At 47.8% G+C, this 19619-nt stretch overlaps 4 protein-coding genes across 4 annotated transcripts; 2 read left to right on the top strand and 2 right to left on the bottom strand.

Annotated features, from left to right (window-relative positions):
• Positions 1–560: 560 nt before the first annotated feature.
• Positions 561–1531, bottom strand: DFL_002941 (uncharacterized protein; the record flags this gene model as incomplete). Its single annotated transcript, XM_067631801.1, has 3 exons — positions 561–1268; positions 1344–1397; positions 1460–1531. 3 exons carry the CDS (start codon positions 1529–1531, stop codon positions 561–563), a joined length of 834 nt encoding a protein of 277 aa, XP_067494311.1.
• A 781-nt stretch (positions 1532–2312) lies between these two features.
• Positions 2313–4894, top strand: DFL_002940 (uncharacterized protein; the record flags this gene model as incomplete). The annotated part of the gene is made up of 5 exons (XM_067631800.1): positions 2313–3014; positions 3078–3563; positions 3620–4233; positions 4298–4712; positions 4778–4894. The coding sequence occupies 5 exons, from the start codon at positions 2313–2315 to the stop codon at positions 4892–4894; spliced, it is 2334 nt and encodes a 777-aa protein (XP_067494310.1).
• Positions 4895–7607: 2713 nt separating this feature from the next.
• Positions 7608–13387, bottom strand: DFL_002939 (uncharacterized protein; the record flags this gene model as incomplete). The annotated part of the gene is made up of 4 exons (XM_067631798.1): positions 7608–8914; positions 8970–12968; positions 13084–13233; positions 13348–13387. 4 exons carry the CDS (start codon positions 13385–13387, stop codon positions 7608–7610), a joined length of 5496 nt encoding a protein of 1831 aa, XP_067494309.1.
• Positions 13388–15136: 1749 nt separating this feature from the next.
• DFL_002938 (uncharacterized protein) lies at positions 15137–18341 on the top strand (the record flags this gene model as incomplete). Its single annotated transcript, XM_067631797.1, has 3 exons — positions 15137–15701; positions 15776–16101; positions 16182–18341. 3 exons carry the CDS (start codon positions 15137–15139, stop codon positions 18339–18341), a joined length of 3051 nt encoding a protein of 1016 aa, XP_067494308.1.
• Positions 18342–19619: the final 1278 nt, after the last annotated feature.

Below are 19619 nucleotides of genomic sequence, written 5' to 3'. Positions count from 1 at the left end.
CTCTCTCTCTTTTATGGCGTGTTTTATATTGCTTATTAGCCAGCACTAGCATTCATAGATCTGTAGAGCTCGATATGGAGTTTCTCGAAATAACCGGCCAAATGGAAACTGGATCCAACAGTTACAGGTGACACCGAAATCGAGTCGTTATAATATTAAATCATAGACTTAGAACTACGTATACTTCCCAGATGCGTATATTGTTTATTCGCTTCGATATAGAAATCAGTATTGATCGGTCATCGCTAGGTATTAATATATTTAGTGTCAGGTAAGCCTGTGTTCCAGATACGAGGGTAACTCTATATTTTATGGAAATCGGTATTGTGATGCACGGGGGATTTGCTGTAGAATGCGTGATATCAGAGTTTAAGGCGATAGTTTCAGGCACCAAGAAATAGTGACCTGAATTAGGGGGCTTCAGGGTATGGATTTAACTGAGACTTCTTATTTGTGTAACTTGGAGCCAAATCTTGGAGTGTCTGGTCTCTTGGATAGGGATATATGTATCCGCAGCGAAACTTCATTGTTAGTTCCGTTACGTCTTCTACTAGCTGCACCTATGCGTCTACTTGCATGACATCTGTCTGAACGGTCGTTTCTCCCTTGGCGTCAATCTCCGTCACTGTGATATACCTCCTCAGTTCGTCCTTCTTGATAACCTTTTCTTGCAATACCGCCGTCGTTCCCTTCTCAAACTTGTAGTTCAACTCCTTCGGAACACGAACGTTCGGTGTGATGTAATTCCTCATCAACGTAGCCTTCTCCGGAGTGATAACACAAACGTCGACATTTGAACCAGATCCTAAATCGTTGAAAATGCCAGCCAGGATAGCTTCAGAGCAAAGCTTAACAGCACCTTCACGGTCGAGACCCTTCTGCCAAGTTGTTTCGAAGACAGACATAGCTGCCAAGCTACCAGATCCCATGGTGACATATGGTAATCTATCAGTAGATCCGTGGGCGTGGACTGTGTAGAGGTGGGAGCCGGTAGGATCGCAACCGGCGACAACTAGGTAGGCTCCGATGTGTCCCTGGTATTTGAAAAGATGTTGCTTCAACATTGTCATGCATGTTACCACGCGAGGTTTTCTGCCAGTCGAAAGAGAGTGTAGTTCCAAGTTTGATGAGGTTATTGCGGTCGTGAATTCGGTATCGGCAGCGGTACCTGCACCTGCGCACCAGATTTGCGGGGAGATGTAGTGGAGCTTCTCGCAGTTCTTGTCTGCAACAATGGGACCGGATGTGGCACGGGTATCGGCTGCAATCTAGTATCGATGGTAGTAACCCATTAGCACATGTATGGATATAAAGAAATTAAGATAGCGGATTGATGGACATACGACGACACCTCCGTCAAACAGACACCCAACGATAGTGGTACCCGTGCTCGTTGCCTTGATTCAAACCGTCAGTTGCTTTCCTGATGTATAAAATGCTCTATACCGACGACATATACCTTAGGAGCCGGCATACCAGCAGCCATTAAAGCCGCATTACGCGTGTGGTTGGAGAAATCGAAGCCGCCCATCTTGGAGAGAAGCTCAAGCTATGCCGACAGTGTGGGAGCTTCAAGACGTCTGTAGAAGGTAGCTATGTGGACACAGCACCGATATTTACACTATGGGGGGTCCTTAGAGCTTCGAAGGGTGGTAATGTGAGATGTTGATGATGATGGGTATCGAATTCGAGGGGTTGAAGGTGGTGGGTAGTGGGTGGAACCAAGGCTGGTCGTCGTCAGCGCGTTTGCTGGGTGTTGGTTAGGCGGTGTTGGAGGTTGTCCACCAGCCACAGCTCCAGGAACTCCGAGTGAGGCGATGCACATAAGCGCCACAGATTGTGGGCCAACACATCAATATAGCTGCTTCTATACACGTGATCTATCACGTGATTGTTTTGACTGCATCCGGCGGCATGCCGAAGCTACGAAATTGGTTCCTCGACCAAGTTGATTCCTAATTCTGCCGAATCAAGCCTGCAGAATCAACCGGCAGTCTACGGACATGCTTTTGGCCTCCCGGGCATTGCCGGCTTCTGACAATATTATTTCCACGCTAACAACAGCAAGTTTTGGGCCTTTTCCCTTTCAATGCCTAATGAATCGAGTCGCCATTACACATCGACCTCACATCAAACCTTTTTCCCGATTCTTTCTCTCGTACGAAACCCGTCAGCCATCAATTCCGTACGAGAGGGGCATGCACGTCGACTTACCCCAGCTCACGAGATTATGGTAAATTCCGTTCCCAGGCCTATGCATAGTATCGGATATTATAGCTTTATTGTTTAAATCCCTACCTCTTACGTCGTCCATGTCCTCGGCAGGCTCTTACATTTCCGACCATGGCCATGCGACTCGTGGAGAGTCTGAATCGGATTCTCCAGGCACACCCAATCACAACTCCCATTCTCATGCCACCACTCCATCATCTGTATCGGCGAAAGCGAGGCCTATCACTGCGTGCTTGACCTGTCGCAATAGGAAAGTCAAATGTGACAAGGTATACCCCCTCTGCGGGCCATGCGGCAAGTCGGGAAGGGAATGTAAATACGACAAGTCCGCGCCAGGTGCTGTGGCTGCTCATGCTGGCCATAGCAGTTCCGCCGCCAATAGCGCCACCAGCGGCCACCCACATCCTAGATCCACAACCGGTGCCGGTGTAACAAAGCATGGGCATGCTCACGTTGCACACACGACACATTCACCGGCGAGCGGGAGCAATGGACACCACGGACACGGCCATGGAGGGAACAAAACGAAAGTGGATCTGCAGCAGAGGATTACGCGCCTCGAAGGGTTGTTAGCTGCTAGCGTAGAACAGCTCAAGTCTGGGAACGTGGCAATAAATTTTCCGAATGCGGATTTTTCGCAGGGTCCCGGGTATCCCGGAACCCAGGGGTCTCAAGGGACTCAGGATGTCCTCCCGGTGGCAGATTCTCACTTGAAAGTTCGAGATGGAGGGAAAACTAAGTACATTGGGCCATTGTCGTGGATCTCGGCCGTTGAGAATGAGGTTCGTCTAGGTCGCCGCGTTGTACTTGTGGATTCAACCCACTAATGAGAATTTTTATCGTAGATCGATGATATAAAACAAGCAATCTCAGCTGCAGAGGATGATGGCACGCCTCGCCCTGCCGCAGAAGTGGGAACAGCTTGGGCATCAAATATGATGTTTCCATCTGCGCTTTCGTTGATGGATACCACCAATTTATCTTCTTATATCCCAACAAAGTCGCATTCTGACTTTCTTTGGCAGGTATATGTTGAAAGAGTACATCTTCTGGTACACATTCTACATAGACCGTCCTTTGAAGTTAGCTACAATGATTTCTGGCAGGGTCGGATGCCGGCGGAGAATATTAAGTCCTTCGTTGCCCTGTTATTCTCGATATATTACGCGAGTGTCGTCTCCATGGACCCACCGATGGCTCGAAGGGCATGTGGGATGGAACGTGATGAGCAACTTAGGATTTACAGGGAGGCGACACAACATGCTCTTGTGAATGCTCGGTTTATGGAAGCAGAGGAGCTATGGTCGTTACAATCGCTGACGTTGTTAATCGTGAGTATAGCCCGATCGGTTCCTTTTTTCAACCATCTAACTAAGTCATTCTTTAGTCAATGCTACTCCAACATTCCGGCCAAGCGCACGGAAACGCAACATGGACTCTCGTGGCCGTCGCTTTTCGGCTTGCTAGATCAATGGGTCTCCACCGTGACCCGTCGATATTCCCAAATATAGGCGTTGTCGAGGGTGAGCTGCGACGGAGATTATGGTACTACCTATTCCAATTGGAACTGTACGCCATCGGTCCCGCCACCGCAATCCCGGCGATTACCGAAGAAAGCTACGATACTCGTCTGCCACATAATCTTGATGACCACGAGATAGTTGATGGCCAACCGTTACGAGAAGATCAAACTGGATATACGGAAATGTCGCATTATCTTTTCCGCTGTCTTGCTGGGAAATACTATCTCTCGAGTTTGAAGGTTACTAGTAGTCTCCGGAAAGTAAGGAAAGATGATTTCCACAATCTGATTAGGGAAATGCAAGCTTGGGGTAAAAAGTTAGAAATGGAATGGCTGCCGAAATTTAATAGCGAATCGGCCAAGGAGAGATTAGCTAAGAAGACCGCAATATTGCTTGTCCACAAAGCGATTCTCGTTTTATACTACCCTCTTAGTAAACCAAAGCACCGGACATTACTGCCGTCTTCGGTACGAGATAAGTATGTGCCTCGCTATTCTCTCATCTCTCACTCGTTTCGAGACTCTCGCTGACATTTAAGCTAGTGCAATCCATGCGGCCTGCGTCGTTGTCGAGATGTCCAATTCAATGGAAACAGATCCGGGGGTAGGCCCATTCGTATGGTTCTATAGTTCATACACACAATACCACGGGGCAGCAATCATACTCGGAGAGCTCCTGGCAAACCCTGAGAGCAAATTCAAAGACCGTGCGTGGAAATGTTTGGATGAAATGTTCGCTTTAAGTAGCTTACCAGATCTTGCTTGGGCAAAAGGAGTGAAGGAAACATCCGACTGGAAGCTTTGTAGAGGACTTTATGACAAGGCATGCAGCACCAGACGGTGGACGAATGCACCTGGCGCCGTGACAATGACTAGCAGTGATGGATACAGCGTTCCACTCTCGACTTCAGGGAAATCCGTTAATGTGCAAGAAGGGTGGGCTCCAGACGTTGATTGGGTGAGTGCTTTGTTCTAGACCTTAAAATCTTGGATTGTTGGCTAACAAAGTACGTGCTTCAATAGTCGAGTTGGGATCAAATGATGACAAACGCCCTCTTCGATGATTACCTGCTTGGAAACCCAGACTTCCAGGAGATAGGCAATGCATACTTTGGTGGCCAGTCATTACCTACAAGTTAAGTACTCGTGTCTTTGCGAACTAGGCGTAGTTTCCTTTTTTTATGTTTATATGACTTCATGAGCGTGTGGACCGGTGTTATTGCGCAGCGACATCCTTTTTTTTTACGGATTGGTAATATTTAATTCATACTGGTCTCACAATTAAACGAGCCACAACAATTTTCATTTTTTTTTGCTGAAGTATCCTTTTCAACTCTTGTCAAAGAGATCACAGGACGGGCTTCATTACAAGAATTACCTTTCGGCGTTCTCGAGAGCTCTCAAGTATTATATTCTTATTCAAACGAGTGTTCAATTCATCACATAAAAACCTCGTACGTTCTCTAGAGGCCTACCAAATCGGCTCGAAGTATTGTGCAGATAGATCGGCAGGCGTAGAGTAAGCTTATCGTATACAATCTATAGTTTGACCCGACGGCTTCGTCAACATATATGCATATATTATATGTGTGACAATGTCGCAAAACGCCCACTATCGTCTGTGTAATACTGAACTGAACCTAAAGTACGTTCCTGATGCCATGGCGATAATCTTCCAGGAATGTGAATTACTTGTGTATCCTCGTGATTAAATCCAAAGCAAGTCTCGACACACAAATGCTGGTACTTGGGCATTTGGCAGCATAGATTGAAGTACGATATATTATTTTGCTACTTTTTTCTTCTGGACTCGGTACCCCCATGCGCGTGCGATAAATCGGGAAATCATATGCGCACCTGCATTTAAAACGAAAATCATTAAAGAAATATTAGGTCAGATTTTACTCGAGTAGCACACTGTCAAATCCAAATAAACACATGTAGAAGAATATGATATTGTGTCTATGTACATCGAAGAATTTTCTAGATGTACCGTTTTCTTTTTCCCCCGGGGCTGTGCTTCTTAGGATGCCCCAAGGTTAAAATTCTATGAGAACATGGAGCCCAGTTTTACCGTTTCCACTGTTCATTCTTCCAAACATACCCAGGCCTTGGTATTTATCTAGGAGTATTCTTGTCTGATCGATTTAGTTTAACTACACTTCTATTTGTTGAAATATTGAGCGAATTTCAGTCCCCCATTTTGAAATTTCGTGGTCAACCGATCATATATTAATTTTATAGAAAGACTCGTTGAAACGGTACCACCACCATAGAACTAGTCAGTGATGACATTACCTGGACAAATGAAGATGGTCTAATTCTTCAACTGGGTAGACCGGGGCTGGATGATAAATCCATCTTGGCCACTCCAAGGGAAATCAATCCATTGTGGGAGATGACGAAAGATACGAATACCTGGGTGGCTAAAAACCTGGGCCTCGGGAAGGCATCCCAAGCGTTCGCAGATATTGAAATTCCACTGCTGCGTTCTGGTATGCTCCCTGGTGCGCCGGAACAGCTGCTGCGGGCGATGATAGAGTGCCTTTAATGCAATATAGGCTGATTAAGCTCCATTAAGGCTACGACAGAGGCGATTTCAGAGACAATCCTATCGCAGCAGCCGAAGCTATCATTGAGATGTTGGCAATTCTGGACGACGACCACCCCCGGATTCCAGTCAAGGAGAACAGCTCAAGACATCTTTATCAATGCATTTGGAGAAGAATTAGTGCAGTGAGGAAGGCGGATATCGGCGTACAGCTACCGTACAGCATAATCCTTCAAGTTCTTTGATATTTTTAAGCATCGGAACTAAAGATAAATTTACTTATAGAATGCACCTCCAGGTTTCACCCTTCAGAACATCACGCCCAGCAACACTTTGAACATTTTGGAAAATTGAAGGAAAAACAGAAAAGCAAAACCGGGCTAACCAGTATTATAGCTGAAAGGGCTCAATACAAATGATGCGACCGAGACTATATTCTCGGACTGCTCCATCAGGACGAGTTGCCGGGGAACAATAATAAGATCCCGACTCCCGAAGACTACTTGTCTTTTCGGCGGAAAACGGTGGAGTTATAACGATTTTCAGAGTATTTATTCATCGAAATTTATCTGTTGTGGTTTGGGGGCCCATAGGAATAATTCCTGAGAATATCTTTCTTAAACTGGTGTCTAAACCTCCTGCCCTCCTACAGACCCAGAGTCAGGTCCAATACTCCCCCCACATCTAGAATTCACAAGTGAAAGTCCAATAGTACCCCATTTGTACCCGTAAACTGGTTGATGCGAATTAGTGCCACCAAGCGTTTGTGCATTATTATTCGCGGAAGTAGGGAATTGTCGGGTTTGGGCTGTTGTCCTTAGGTATCCCGTTCCAGGTTGTTGTACTGGGTTTCCGGAGACTACCAGATCGGGTTGTTAAGGGGATTGAAATTGATGAATCTGATGAATCGGAGCTGGTGTCGCTGATTTGTCCTCGCCCCTTTGGTAAGCCTTCCTTCGCCTCCTCCGTCTCCAATGCCTTGGCCGTTGTTAATACTCCTCTCCTCCTTGAGGTACTGGGATGGCGGCCACGAGGCTTAGCCATGCGGAGATCAACAATCCCCTTGAAAAAAACTCCCATGCATGCCACGCATAAAAGAAAAAGCCTCGATCGTGAAATAGTATGCTAAACATTAATCATTGCCATGTGGGGTAGTTTGCAGTACATACAACGGAAACACAATATTATCTCAAAATGAGTCTATAATCCATATCGTTATGTCAAAGAGGGAAAACGCCGCAAAAATTAAAAAGGGATTATATGAAAGCAATGCTTTTCGTTTCATGCCCCGCGAGGGCTACGTCAATCCGGTTCATCTTTAGTATACGGCCACTGCAATTGTCCTCGAGGTGGAACACTGGGACCACCGTACACGGGCCCCGCATACCCACCAGGGCCCGTCAACTGCTTTTGAGCCTCAAGATTTCCCTTCCACTGTTTCAAATACGCAATCTGCCTTTGATGTTCCTTATCACTAGCATGCTCAATCTCCTGTTGTCTCTTCCTCTCCGCCGCGACTTTAAATTCAATCATCTTCAACTCCTCCTGATTCATAAGCGACTTGTGTTGTTGTTCCTCTTCATGCATTAATTGCATATGTGATAACTGTTTCGCTTTATCCGCATCCTCCATTATTTGTCTTTGTTCGTTCATTGCCTTGATATGTGCCAACTCCGCTGCACGTGCTTGCGCTATTCGTGCTTCCTCACGAGCTTTGCGATCAGCTTGTCGTACTAATTCAGCTTGATATTCGTGATTTCGTATCCTTTCTCTTTCTGTTGCTTCTTCCTTCTCCATTCGTAAACGGGCTTGTTGTAACATCTTCTCATGATCGATCTTGCGTTGGACGACTTGCCGTTCCTCTTCAATCCTCGATAGGTAATCTGGTATTCCAACGTATCCAATCGGTTGTGGCATTTTGGGATCGTCGATGTAGTATCTATCCTCCCCGCGGAAGGCCTTTAAGAGTCGATAAAGCTCCTCCTGCACTTCTGGTGATTTATTCTGACACAATCCCTTCCGAACATACATTGTCAATGAGTAAACGACATTCTTCTCGTTTCTGTAGAGGTTGAAATCGCTGTTTATGGTCTTATAAAGACCAGAGTTGAGTAGAAGTCGTGTCATCTCCACCGGATTCTTATTATCCAGGCCGAATGACAATGGTGAACGGTTGTCGGTTCTTAATCTCAAATCGGCACCACCGTCGAGCAACGCCTCCACGGTTTCTTTTACCCGTTCTTTATTCGTCGCATCGCCCTCCAACGCTAATTCTGACAGTGCACTTCGGCCGCTATGTCTTGATGATGGGAAGTCGGGGTCGTGATGTCCTTCTCTCATTAGTAACCTAACGACATCTGGATGACAGAATGCAGCAGCTTCGTGTAGGCTTCCGTCGTTTCGAGATGTGTTTCTTGCCATCAAGAGCTCGACAATATCATATTGACCTTCTTGGCATGCTTTGAATAGTGCCGTCTGTCCCTTCTGGTCTTCCGTAGTTACGGAAGCGCCAGCTTTGATAAGTTCAAAGACTATATCTCGTCGTTGCCGTTGGACCGCAACCATCAAGGGTGTTGTGAGAGAGTACTCGGACTTGAAGTTTACATTTGCTATATCACACGTTAGTCGACGCTTTGTAAGAGGTTTCATCGTAGAACTACTTACCACCAGCATCGATAAAAGTCTTGATGACGCTGCTTTCAACCTCACCGGTAGGTTGCAAGACAGCCCACAGCAAGGGTGTAACGCCCTCGCTAACGCTGTGAAAGTTGACTTTGACCTCACTCTCCAAGCTTGCTCCCGCATCGATCAATAGCCGATAAAATTCCACAAAATTCGGGTATTTCGTCAAAACGCCGAAAAACACTGGTCCAAATGATGGATGCTGAAAGTTCAAATCCGTCTCCAGCCCATCAGCAAGGAATAGACGGCCAAGGGTTAGTAAATTCTCCTCCTCTGTGCCAGATGAGATTATATGCGGAAATGCCATCGATAAAGTTCGTTTCGAAGGATTTCCCCGCAATAGGAGTTCAACAAGCTCAATGTTCGCATTCTGAGCTGCGACTTTAAGGCACCGTCCGTCCTCACGGTTAATATTTGCATTCGGAGTTTGTAAGAGTGCCTCGACAAATCGTTTCGCAGTCGGAAATTTCTCATACTCTTCAGCTGCAGCGACAAAAGCTTTATCCACACACATCCCACTTGCACCGTGCATTAATAGGATTTTCACCGTCTCAAGCCCATCCTCCGTTTTCCAAACTCCAGAGGTCATAGCTTCGTCGAAAATCATTGTTGCAATCGTAGAAATCGCGGCAACGCCGTGTTGTGTTTTCTCCAGAAGGATCCGCAGGACTTCATGGTGCCCACCGAGTGCAGCGAGTCTGATCGGCTTCCCTTCTTCATGGAGAACGGACCCCTCATTATCAAGAAGCAAAGTGACGAGTTCTTTACTGGGCGATTCATTCTCAAGAGCTCGGACTAAAGCATCGTTAATGTCTTCAAACTCCGGCTGCTTTTGGAGGATTGCTTCAACCATTCCATACTTTGAACTCGAATCCCTTTGCTCCATGGCCATCTGTAGAGCATCACGTATGACTGTTGGGGCCGGATCTTGTTGAAGCAGAAGCTTCAGCCGATCCACGAACCCTCGGCGAATACAGTACATGATAGCAGCTCCGGAAGCATGGTTGACGGATGCACCGTGTTTCAGTAGCAGGGTGAAAACCCGGGAGTCGCTTCCTTCCTGTTGTGCTAGCTTAATAAGGGCGTCGTCGACAATCGGACCCTTGAGTTTCGCTCCAAGGATGACTTCCATCACTCTATGCTGCCACTCAGCATCTTTATAATCCCATGCCATTTGGAAAACCGTTGATAAATTGGCCTGACTGGCTCCACGATATGCAAGTTTCTTGAGAACGCCAAGTTGCTTCGACGTAAATGCGGCTCTAATCACTTCGCCGGTTCCAAAATTGACATCCGCACCATGATTCAAGAGTAGGTCAATCTGTCCGATAGCTTCTGGGTGTTGCCTAATAGTCTTCACGAGGGCCATCGAGACCTCATCTCCCTCTGCTCCAGAAGTGAGCAACATCTCCAGGATATCGAATCTTGTGGATGGACCCTGGACATCCATCGCCAAGGGTATCGCTGAAGATACGAGGGAATGTTCAGGACCGGCTTCCAAGAGTATCCTCACCAGGCGGACGTCTCCACGGCTGGCAGCTGTTTTGAGGGCCATACCACCGTGAGCGCTAAGGTCGGCGTCACCTTCCTTCACTAGTATTTCAACCGCAGCATAGTTTGTTGGCGTCTTGTTGATCTCGTGGACGAGGGTGTCGGACACAGTATCACCACGTAGTCCGGACCTTAGAAATACCGGCATTATCGCAGCTCTCGCACTGTCCGATAACCTATCAATGAGCACGAACGCCGCCGCCATCGCTGCCATTCCGTCGCTACAATTCGTACACTTTGGAATAACCATCTTAACTAACTGATCGTCACCGGTCTGGACCGCTTTCTTCAACGAAGCACCGCCGTCGTATACGACGGAAGCTCCGTTAGCTAGTAAAAGCTGGACGACCGTATAGTTCTTTCTCTCCACGGCGGAGATAAGCAACCTTGACAGCGGATTTCCCTTTGCACCAGCAGCAATAAGCTTCTGCGCCATGGGGTAAAGGTCCTTTGTGTCCATTCTAAGCGTGTCGAACACCACATTAGCTGTTTCTGTGGATATCGGGTTTCGCAATAAAGTATCCAGCATTGCTTCGTCTGCCTCGGAAACTGCGTGAATCAAACTAGCTCCATTGGCATATCCGACGTCGGCATTATTTGAGAGCAATAGGCTGATGATAGTCCACTGCTTTTGTCGAACAGCGTTCAACAAAGCTTGGTTGACAGGGTCGCCATGGGCTCCCTTCGCGAGCAGAAGACCCATAAGTTCGTGCAGCTGTGTCTCGTCTAGAAACATATCGATCGCAGCAAAGGCTATTGAGGCGGAATCCGGTCCTATGTCTGCTTTGAGGAGCGCTTTGACCTTCCGAGTATCTACTGCCGTGATCGCATGCACCAACGCCTCTGCGTTATTGTATTCTATTGATACTCCACCGTCGATGAGTAAGTGGAGAAGGTCGTTATAGCCCGCTCGAACCGCCTGCACTAGCAACTTTGCCGCATTGTCTCCAACTCCCCCCGTGGATAACAGAAGCGAAGAGAGTTGCTTGATGTTTTCCTCCGTTTGCGAAGCAAATGGTACTTCCCCAAATGCTAGGTTGACGTATTCAGGTATCGGTGGTCTAGCCAGCAATGTGGACACAAGATCTAGCTGGCACTCAGACACGACATATCGTAACGCAGCCGCTTGGTCGTAGTTCACATCAACGTCAAATTCGAGTAGTAGGTTAATTAGGTTCTTATCCCTTTCGCCGACAGCTTGGACCAACGTTCGAGCAAGGTCTTCACCTCGTGCTCCAGCACAAAGTAGAATCTCGATAAGAATCAGGCGTAAAGAAGGCTCAAAGTTGGCGAGCATTACGGTGTTGACCGCTGACAAGAGATAGATTTGCGAAAGCTCGCATGGAGGTGTAACTTGATTCAGAATCATCTTCAGGAGAATGTCCCATCGTCCCAACTTCACAGCGGCCATGATCGCCTCCGCGTTGTTGTATTCAAGATCTGCACCGTGAGCGACCAAGAGTTCTACCATATCGACATATCCCATTTCAATAATTCCCTTTAACGGACGTGTGAGGCACTCCTTTGCAATGGGGGTACCAGAGCGGAGAACCAATCTGACAATGTCATGATATCCTGCCGAAACCATATGCTCGAAGGCGGTCGACGAAGAATTCGGGTCGGCGCCATACTCCAGAAGGACTCTGATGGCATCAATGTTGGCGTTCCTCATAGCGATTTGATATGCTTCGTTCAGACTCGCTTGTCCGGCACCTCGTGAAGCCAGGACCTGGATTACGTTGATTTTGCCTCGCTCGGTCGCATCTTGAAGGTATCTTGCAGGAATTTCGACATTGGCATCACTTTTTCCGATATGCATCTTTGAAACCAAGCTATCCTTCGCTTGTTTGTAAATGTTGACATCTGCTCCCATGTTCAAAAGTGTTTCGACAGTAGCCGCACATTCGATATCCGATCCAGGTCCTGTTGACGGCTGCTGCACCTCTTGCCCAAGCAAGTAACTAAGCTCTTTGAACTTGAATTTGGCTGTCTGTGCTTCATTGTTGCATGTGGCCTTGACTGTTTTCTTTCTTAAGAAGCCGGTACCGGAAGCAGATGGCGGTTTGTAGTCGGGTTGGGAACGTCGTATGGTAATTAACTTTTCACGGACGGCAGCTGCGGTTCCCTGGTCGCTGAATGTAGGCCGAGGGAGGGCTTGCAACGGAGACTCCAATGAAACTTTATTGATACCACTCCGAGATGCTAGGCTAGCTAATCGGCTTTGAAGGTTTGGATTAAGCGTTTGAAACTGCGGTGTCTGGATCTGCGGTGCATAGGCTGGGGACTGGGACGGAGTGGGCTGTACCGGAGACGCCGTCGATGTTGGGATAGAGGAATAATCATTTTGAGAGGCACTGAAGGATTCTGCCGGACTCGTAGGGCTGGTATGCGAAGGTGAATGGTCCATGGGGTATGGGTGACCTGACGGACCTATTTTCATATAACACCAAAATCAGTTGGAGAATTCGAAACCAAAACATCTTCAGACAAAAAGGGCGTCGGCCTGGGATTTTCGATGGATTCTTATAGTAGAGGAGAAGCATACCTGGTAGTGAGAAGTTCCTGTGATGTGGGTGGTTCTGTTGAGGCTGTGCACCGGAAGCCGCGTTGACGGGACGCCTCTGGGTCCAATTGAAGGTAGAATGACGACGGCTGCCATTTGCAAGAGTTGGAGGAACGGACGAAGGACCCGCGCCTGCCAATGCAATTGTTTCATTAGCCCTTGTGTTTACTTCGGACGGTCATAATGTATATACCAGCCTTAGCGGCCGGGATTACTTTAAATAGAGCTTGGTGGCCGGGGTCATACCCTCGAAGGAGAACTGGCGGTGTGGAACTATTCCGGACATATTTCAAATGGCCCGACGTCCGACGACCGTACGTCGTATATTACTACGTATACCCAGGCAAGCCGTGTAACTAATTAAACAATTACTATGTAAATGTCGTCTGGTGGCGGCCGGGTTAGGCCATATCTGACTAGCCGCGCGAAGGTCCCCTGCCTGGTTTGGTTCTGTTGCGGGGGTTAAACGGTCTTTTTTTTTTTTTTGCGAAGATGCGAAACGCAGGAACCCTTTTACAAAGCGAGCTTTCGGTTCCGACGGACGAATAATAGCTGATTCAACTTGCCCTTAGTCTAGCGAGGGTGCAGTGAATGACTGAATGCTGGTTTGGGGATCTAGGGAAACTTAGAGTAAGGTGATGAAGTTGAAAGAAAGAAAGAGAGAAAGAAACGCGAAGAGAAAACGACAGTGATATGATAGTGAACAGCCGGGCCAGAACGAACGAATGAACGGTGAGGGGTTACTTCATCCAGCCAGCCAGACAAGCTCATGTATGAAAGTTGACGGCGGATGATGGAGGGTTTGAAGGAAAATATGCATATGAGGTTTGACCATTTCTGGGTTGGCCGAACTCTCCAACCCTTGTCTGCCAGGCCAGGGTCGTTTTGTCCATTTCGAAATCCGTCCCTCGAAGTTCCGATGATAATACAGTCAGCTATATATATAAAGTACTTACTTAAGCAGTTAACGGCGTTGGTGAACAACGGGTATTTTCTTAAGATGGCTGAGATGAAGCGGATATGGACGGGTTCGTGCATACATCCTTCTATAATATAACATCACCATTATCACTTTTTTCGACTGTTGTCACATGTCAACTTGAGCTCCGAGAGCCGCATGACATTTATTATAATACGACTTGAATTATAAGTCGCTTGCTGGTCTACCTGTACATTATTGTGTATAGATGAGGCACTCGGATATACTCTGAGGCCTGACTGGGGTAGGGCTTGCTAACTATCGGAATCGGAAAACCAAGCACCACGAGGATCTAAACTGACAGCTAATCCGTTCTCCAAGTACCTATCCCGTCCTAACTTATATACTCAAGTAAATAAAGGCAGTACTATTGAGCCCAAGAACTAAACCAGAAGCCCAGTAATAAGCGTCCTGTCCTGCCTGGTTGGTGGGAATTGAGTTAGAACCGCCAACAGGGTAACAACAAACCGCACCTCTCGTTTCTCCCCGTCACATTCATCACCAACTACTATACACAACCCTCCCCGGTTAGATCATCAATCCCTCCGCTTCCGCTTCTTCATCGCCATCATCATCTTCTTCTTCTTTCTAGCTTCTAGCTTCTATATTTCAACATACACCTCCCTGTCTTCCCCCGGCTGTCAACAATCCTGGCTTCAGAACTGGATAGTTGCTCCACTGCATGAACGTACATCGCCGACAGCTGCAGCTTCCCGAATCCCACCCAGCTATCCTACTAGCTAGTTACTTCGGTAATTACTTACTTGGGTAATCGCTCCAGTACTTAGGTACCTACTGAGAGTACTGTCGAAGAAGGCGACTCGAGCGACTCTTTTAGACCAGTTGTCCACCCCGGTTCGGAGTCCCCTCGCAAAGATTAAGAGCGCCTTCCACACAGCACGGAGATACCTTCAAAGGCGCGTCATCACTTCTACAAAAATCATCGAGCTTTGGTTGAAATTGATTTAAAAGGAAATAGAAAAGAGAGACTAAGATATATTCTTCTTGTCCTCCTTCTTTCTCTTCTTTTGTTTCTTCTACTTTCAACCACCCGCCATGGCGGAATTTCAAGCTGATGACCACCAGCCAGCAGGCTCATCGTCAGCCGTCGCTGCTCCACCTCCACAACCTCCACCACCGTCCTCTTCCTCCGCATCGACATCCACCTCAAACCACTCCAATTCTAAACTTCCGACCTCGGCTGCTACCTCAAGTCCTTCCCAGGCACAAACATCTCAGCCAACCAATGGAACTCCCGGAGAGTCTTCCTCAACAGCTACCACTACCGCTACCACCCCACATCGGGATGATGTGGCCTCTCCGACACTCCCTAGTAGCCTCCCGAATGGCCTCCCGAAGACCGTGCCAAATAGTACTCCTAATGGTTTACCGAATGGCTTATCTAACGGCCTGCCAAACGACATTCCCAGTGACCATCCAACCAAGGCACCCGCAGAATCCGACACGGTCGCCTCGACAGAGCCACCGAAGGAAGCCGAAAAGCTCAAGACCACATCTACAACAACAATCAATGGAATCGACGGTCCTTCCGGCGAGGCTGCCTCAATCTCTGCCGAAGAACGGGAAATTGAGCTAAAACTAGCAGAGGAAGATGCTGCCGGTAAGTTCTACTATCCCAATGCCAACCAGCCTTGGAACTCAATTTCTAACATCCATGTCCCCTCTATCACCTAGCCGAAGAAACAAAAACGCCCGAACCAAAACTTACGAGACAGAAACCTGGTCCGTCATCTGATATCACAGCTGCTGAATGGGATGGTGGGATGGCCAAAGAGGATGTGCAAGACAACTTGGACGACCTCGAAAACGCCGACTCCGAATCAGAAGCAGCGGACGAGAAGGTTTCCGAAAAATCAAAGCTCGAGAAGGGAAAGGCCCCCATCCACTTGATAGCTAGGAACGGCCCAAAATCGACAAGCTCCGACAAGAAAAAAGACAAATCCAAGCCCCTCAAGCTGATAGACTTGCCGTTAGATGTGCTGAAAGAGATAGTCCGGGAGGTATGTATCGTCCCAGCCTACCAGCTTTATCCCCTTACGTAGAATCAAAGCTAACCAAAACGAATTTCACACGACAATAGGTAACTAATACGACCGACCTCTGCTCACTCTGTCTCGCACATTCATCTCTACACGCTCTCGCCATTCCCCTCATATACTCGCGGTTCGATATAGTATGGCCGGATCAAAGTGCGACGTCGGATAGGACTGGTGTCGATGCGTTGACATATGGCCTGGCAACCCTTGTGTCCAATGAGAACGATTATGCTCAATACGTCCGGAAATTCTCCCTTGGCAACGGCCCGAAGGAATGGGTCGGAGAGTACGCAACGAACAAAGAAGGTGGCAAGATGCTGGGAACCCTCGTCGGATTGGCCGTTTGGAAAATGGGTATGCTGGAGACGTTTAGCTGGGACATGCCCACCGGTATACTTAGGGATGTCTGGAGAGCTTTGCACCGGCAAACCTCCCTGCGTAATATCCACGTCAGATGGCACGACAATTCACTTGTTGACAACTCTGGATCTCCGGATGGTTTGCGTAAGATCGAACGACCGACCTTTAGCGGTTTCAGAGACCTCAAATCCCTCAGCGTGCTGGACCTGGATGAATTGGTATACCTCAGGGAGATGGCTCTCGCCGTCGAAAATAGCTATGCAACACTCCGGGAGTTACGCCTCGGGATTGCAGTTCAAGCCGTAACAAAACGCTGGGTGCATGACGATATGGAAACTATCACCCCGGACACCCACGATGGGTTTGGCGAAGGTGGCGCAATCGGTATCATCGTCGGGAAGATCTGTGATTTCAACAAGCGCGCCCCAGCGACCACCCTCCCGACCTCCCAAGCTGTGACTGCGGATAATGCGTTGACACAGGAGCAATTGGCCCAAATCCTCCAGGGCCAACAGCAAGCCCAACAAGCCGCCCAAGGCGATGCCGATAATGCCGCTTCTACGTCCGGGGCAGGTACCATCGACACCGCAATGGCGACGACCGCTACCTCTGTTCAGCCTGCCGCAAAGGCTTCATCCAAGTCCAAAAAGGAAGGCTCCGGACCGAGTAAGCAGCTAAGGCTTCAAACGCTTGAGCTCGAGAGAGTGCCCATATCCACCAGGGTTTTGACCAAGGCGATCGACTTCACCCATCTCGTCAACTTGACTTTGCTCAACTGCAGCAACCAGTCGAAATTGTTCAAGACGCTGAAACGGAAATTCTCTCCCTACCCTCCAAGCGTCCTAGCCAAACTCAACAAGCTCGCCGGAAGCCCAGGTCCTGCCAACAAGCCACCCTCGCATATCCCACCTCCCAGCTACCGACTGCGCCTGAAGAAAATTCACACCGATATGGTATCCACATCGCTGATAGAATTCTTGCATACCACTCTTGCTCCGAATTCTCTTGAGACCCTCTTCCTTCAGGAGACAGCAGGGGATCATTACATATCTTCCGTAGATCTATCACAAATCCTCAACGATGTTCTCCGCCGTCACCGTCTCTCCCTCCAACGCCTCCTCATCGATTCCTACGTGCTACACCCAGAGGTTCCTGTGGAGTCTGGGCCGAATCTTCCGGCGGTCAACGGCCGTAAATTGAAATGGTGCTTTAACCGGGAAACAATCTCATTCATGACCGAGATGCCAAGGTTGCGAGAGCTGGCATTCGGAATCGACTATTCTGACTGGCACTACATGATCACACGACTCCCGGAAATGAGGAGCCTGAAGAGTCTCTATATCCCACATATCATGAGTAGTGTCGAGTTTCATAAGGTGGATAGACAGAGCGAAGAGCTTGCCAAGTCGATTGTGGATGTCGTCACACTGCGCCCGGAGTGTGGTGTGTGCTACCTTGGCATCGTGAACAAATGTTTCGAGTTGCTGGAGGGTGAGGAAGGCAGTGGCAACGACGATGGTGGGCACCATGACAATGCAGCGATCACGGATGATGAGGACGATGATGACGCTAGTGACGAGGATGACGGAACGGACGACGGCAATGATGACGACGGTAGCGACGACGGGAATGAAACCGAAGACGCTGATGAAACAAGCGACGCCGAGGGTTCTCCGTTCGCCACCAGCGCCATGTACTCGCCGCCACTCCCATCATTCGGCTCCTTTAACGAATACGACGAAGATGTGCCGGTGAAGAAGAAGCGGATCAGCATACGGGAGCGAGAGATTTTGTTCTACGATGACAAAGTTGCTGTGTTCAAAGCCAGATTTGCAAAGCTCTAAGCTAGTGTGTCTCTTTTCAACATCCTTTCATGCTTTTTTGTTTTTACGGAGCCTTTGCCCGGTTCTTGGGCATTTAAACTCCTCCTCCTAAAATCCGTGTACTCTTTTTTCACCCCCCCTTCGCGTTTTATTCCTCCCTATTAGTTTTTCAAGCAAGCCTTTCGTTAACTTTCCGGATTCCCTACTCTTCGATCCTAGTTTCCTGTTTATCGCGACTGATCACACGCGTTCGTTCCCCCCTCCTTTCTTACGGTTGTTGACGGGAAAGTTTCCAGATTATTCTCAGCGGTTACTGGCGTGTTTACTGTTTTTTTTTTTTCTGGCTAACCTTTTAACTACGACTAACGTTATAACATCTGTATGCAGCTGTACCCTTCCCCCCCTCTTTTCTTTCGTTACTGATAGGACATTCGTCTCCTATGAGACAACAAAATACTCTACTTTAGGAATATATTCATGAGGATGATTTTCCTTCACCGGTGCTTGATATTGGTCTCCCAGACTGATTGAGTTTTCATTACCTATAGTGCAACTGCAAACCCCCCTTTTTTACCCTTTTTCATTATCAATAGTAGTTATATCTGCATTACGGGGCGGAGTTTTAATAATTTTGTTTTCGTAGTTAGGTAATTGAGAATCAATCTCGTCCTCAGACGGTCAGGTCATGAAAGTTACCAGTCAGCGATGAAGATTTTAGGTATTAGAATGAATGATAGTTGTTATTTTTATTCCCCGGAGATGTGATACAGCTGCCTAAACTTCGCGATCAAGGTTTGAGACATATATACCAAACTTGGAAAAGATAACGGGAACGTGGTAGAACAAGTCTTACTGTCTCTGATGTTAATCCATGGTAGCGATGTGGTGGCCGCTGGGGTATATGGATTCGTAACGAATTGCCGAGGTGGATATGCATTACACCCCCCCTAAGTTTTCGAGGCCATCCGCGCGGCTCGGATGGATGGTATAGATTCGGAGGAGGAAAAACAACTATGATGGCGGATCATATTTACGAGACGAGGATGGTGTATATGTCTTCGCGTTTTTGTTATACTCTTGGAGAAAAGGCCACAATCATTGAAAGAGTCATATGATATGCATCTCATGCAATCGTAAAAGTCAGAAGTCTCCGGTTTGAAGTCTAGATTTCCGTGTCAGCATCAGTACATGAACCCCCCCCCCCCCCTCGGGGATGAATTAGAATGGGAGAAAAGAACTTTCGCTGCGGCAGAGATATATATCTTCGCGTTTTTTGAATGTGAATCCGGGTAAAATGTC

This window comes from Arthrobotrys flagrans, assembly GCF_004000055.1.
Source record: "Arthrobotrys flagrans strain CBS H-5679 chromosome Unknown unitig_3, whole genome shotgun sequence".
Lineage (NCBI taxonomy): Eukaryota > Fungi > Ascomycota > Orbiliomycetes > Orbiliales > Orbiliaceae > Arthrobotrys > Arthrobotrys flagrans.
The sequence above is the reverse complement of the archived record's forward strand: the minus strand, read 5'-3'. Positions and strand labels throughout refer to the sequence as shown.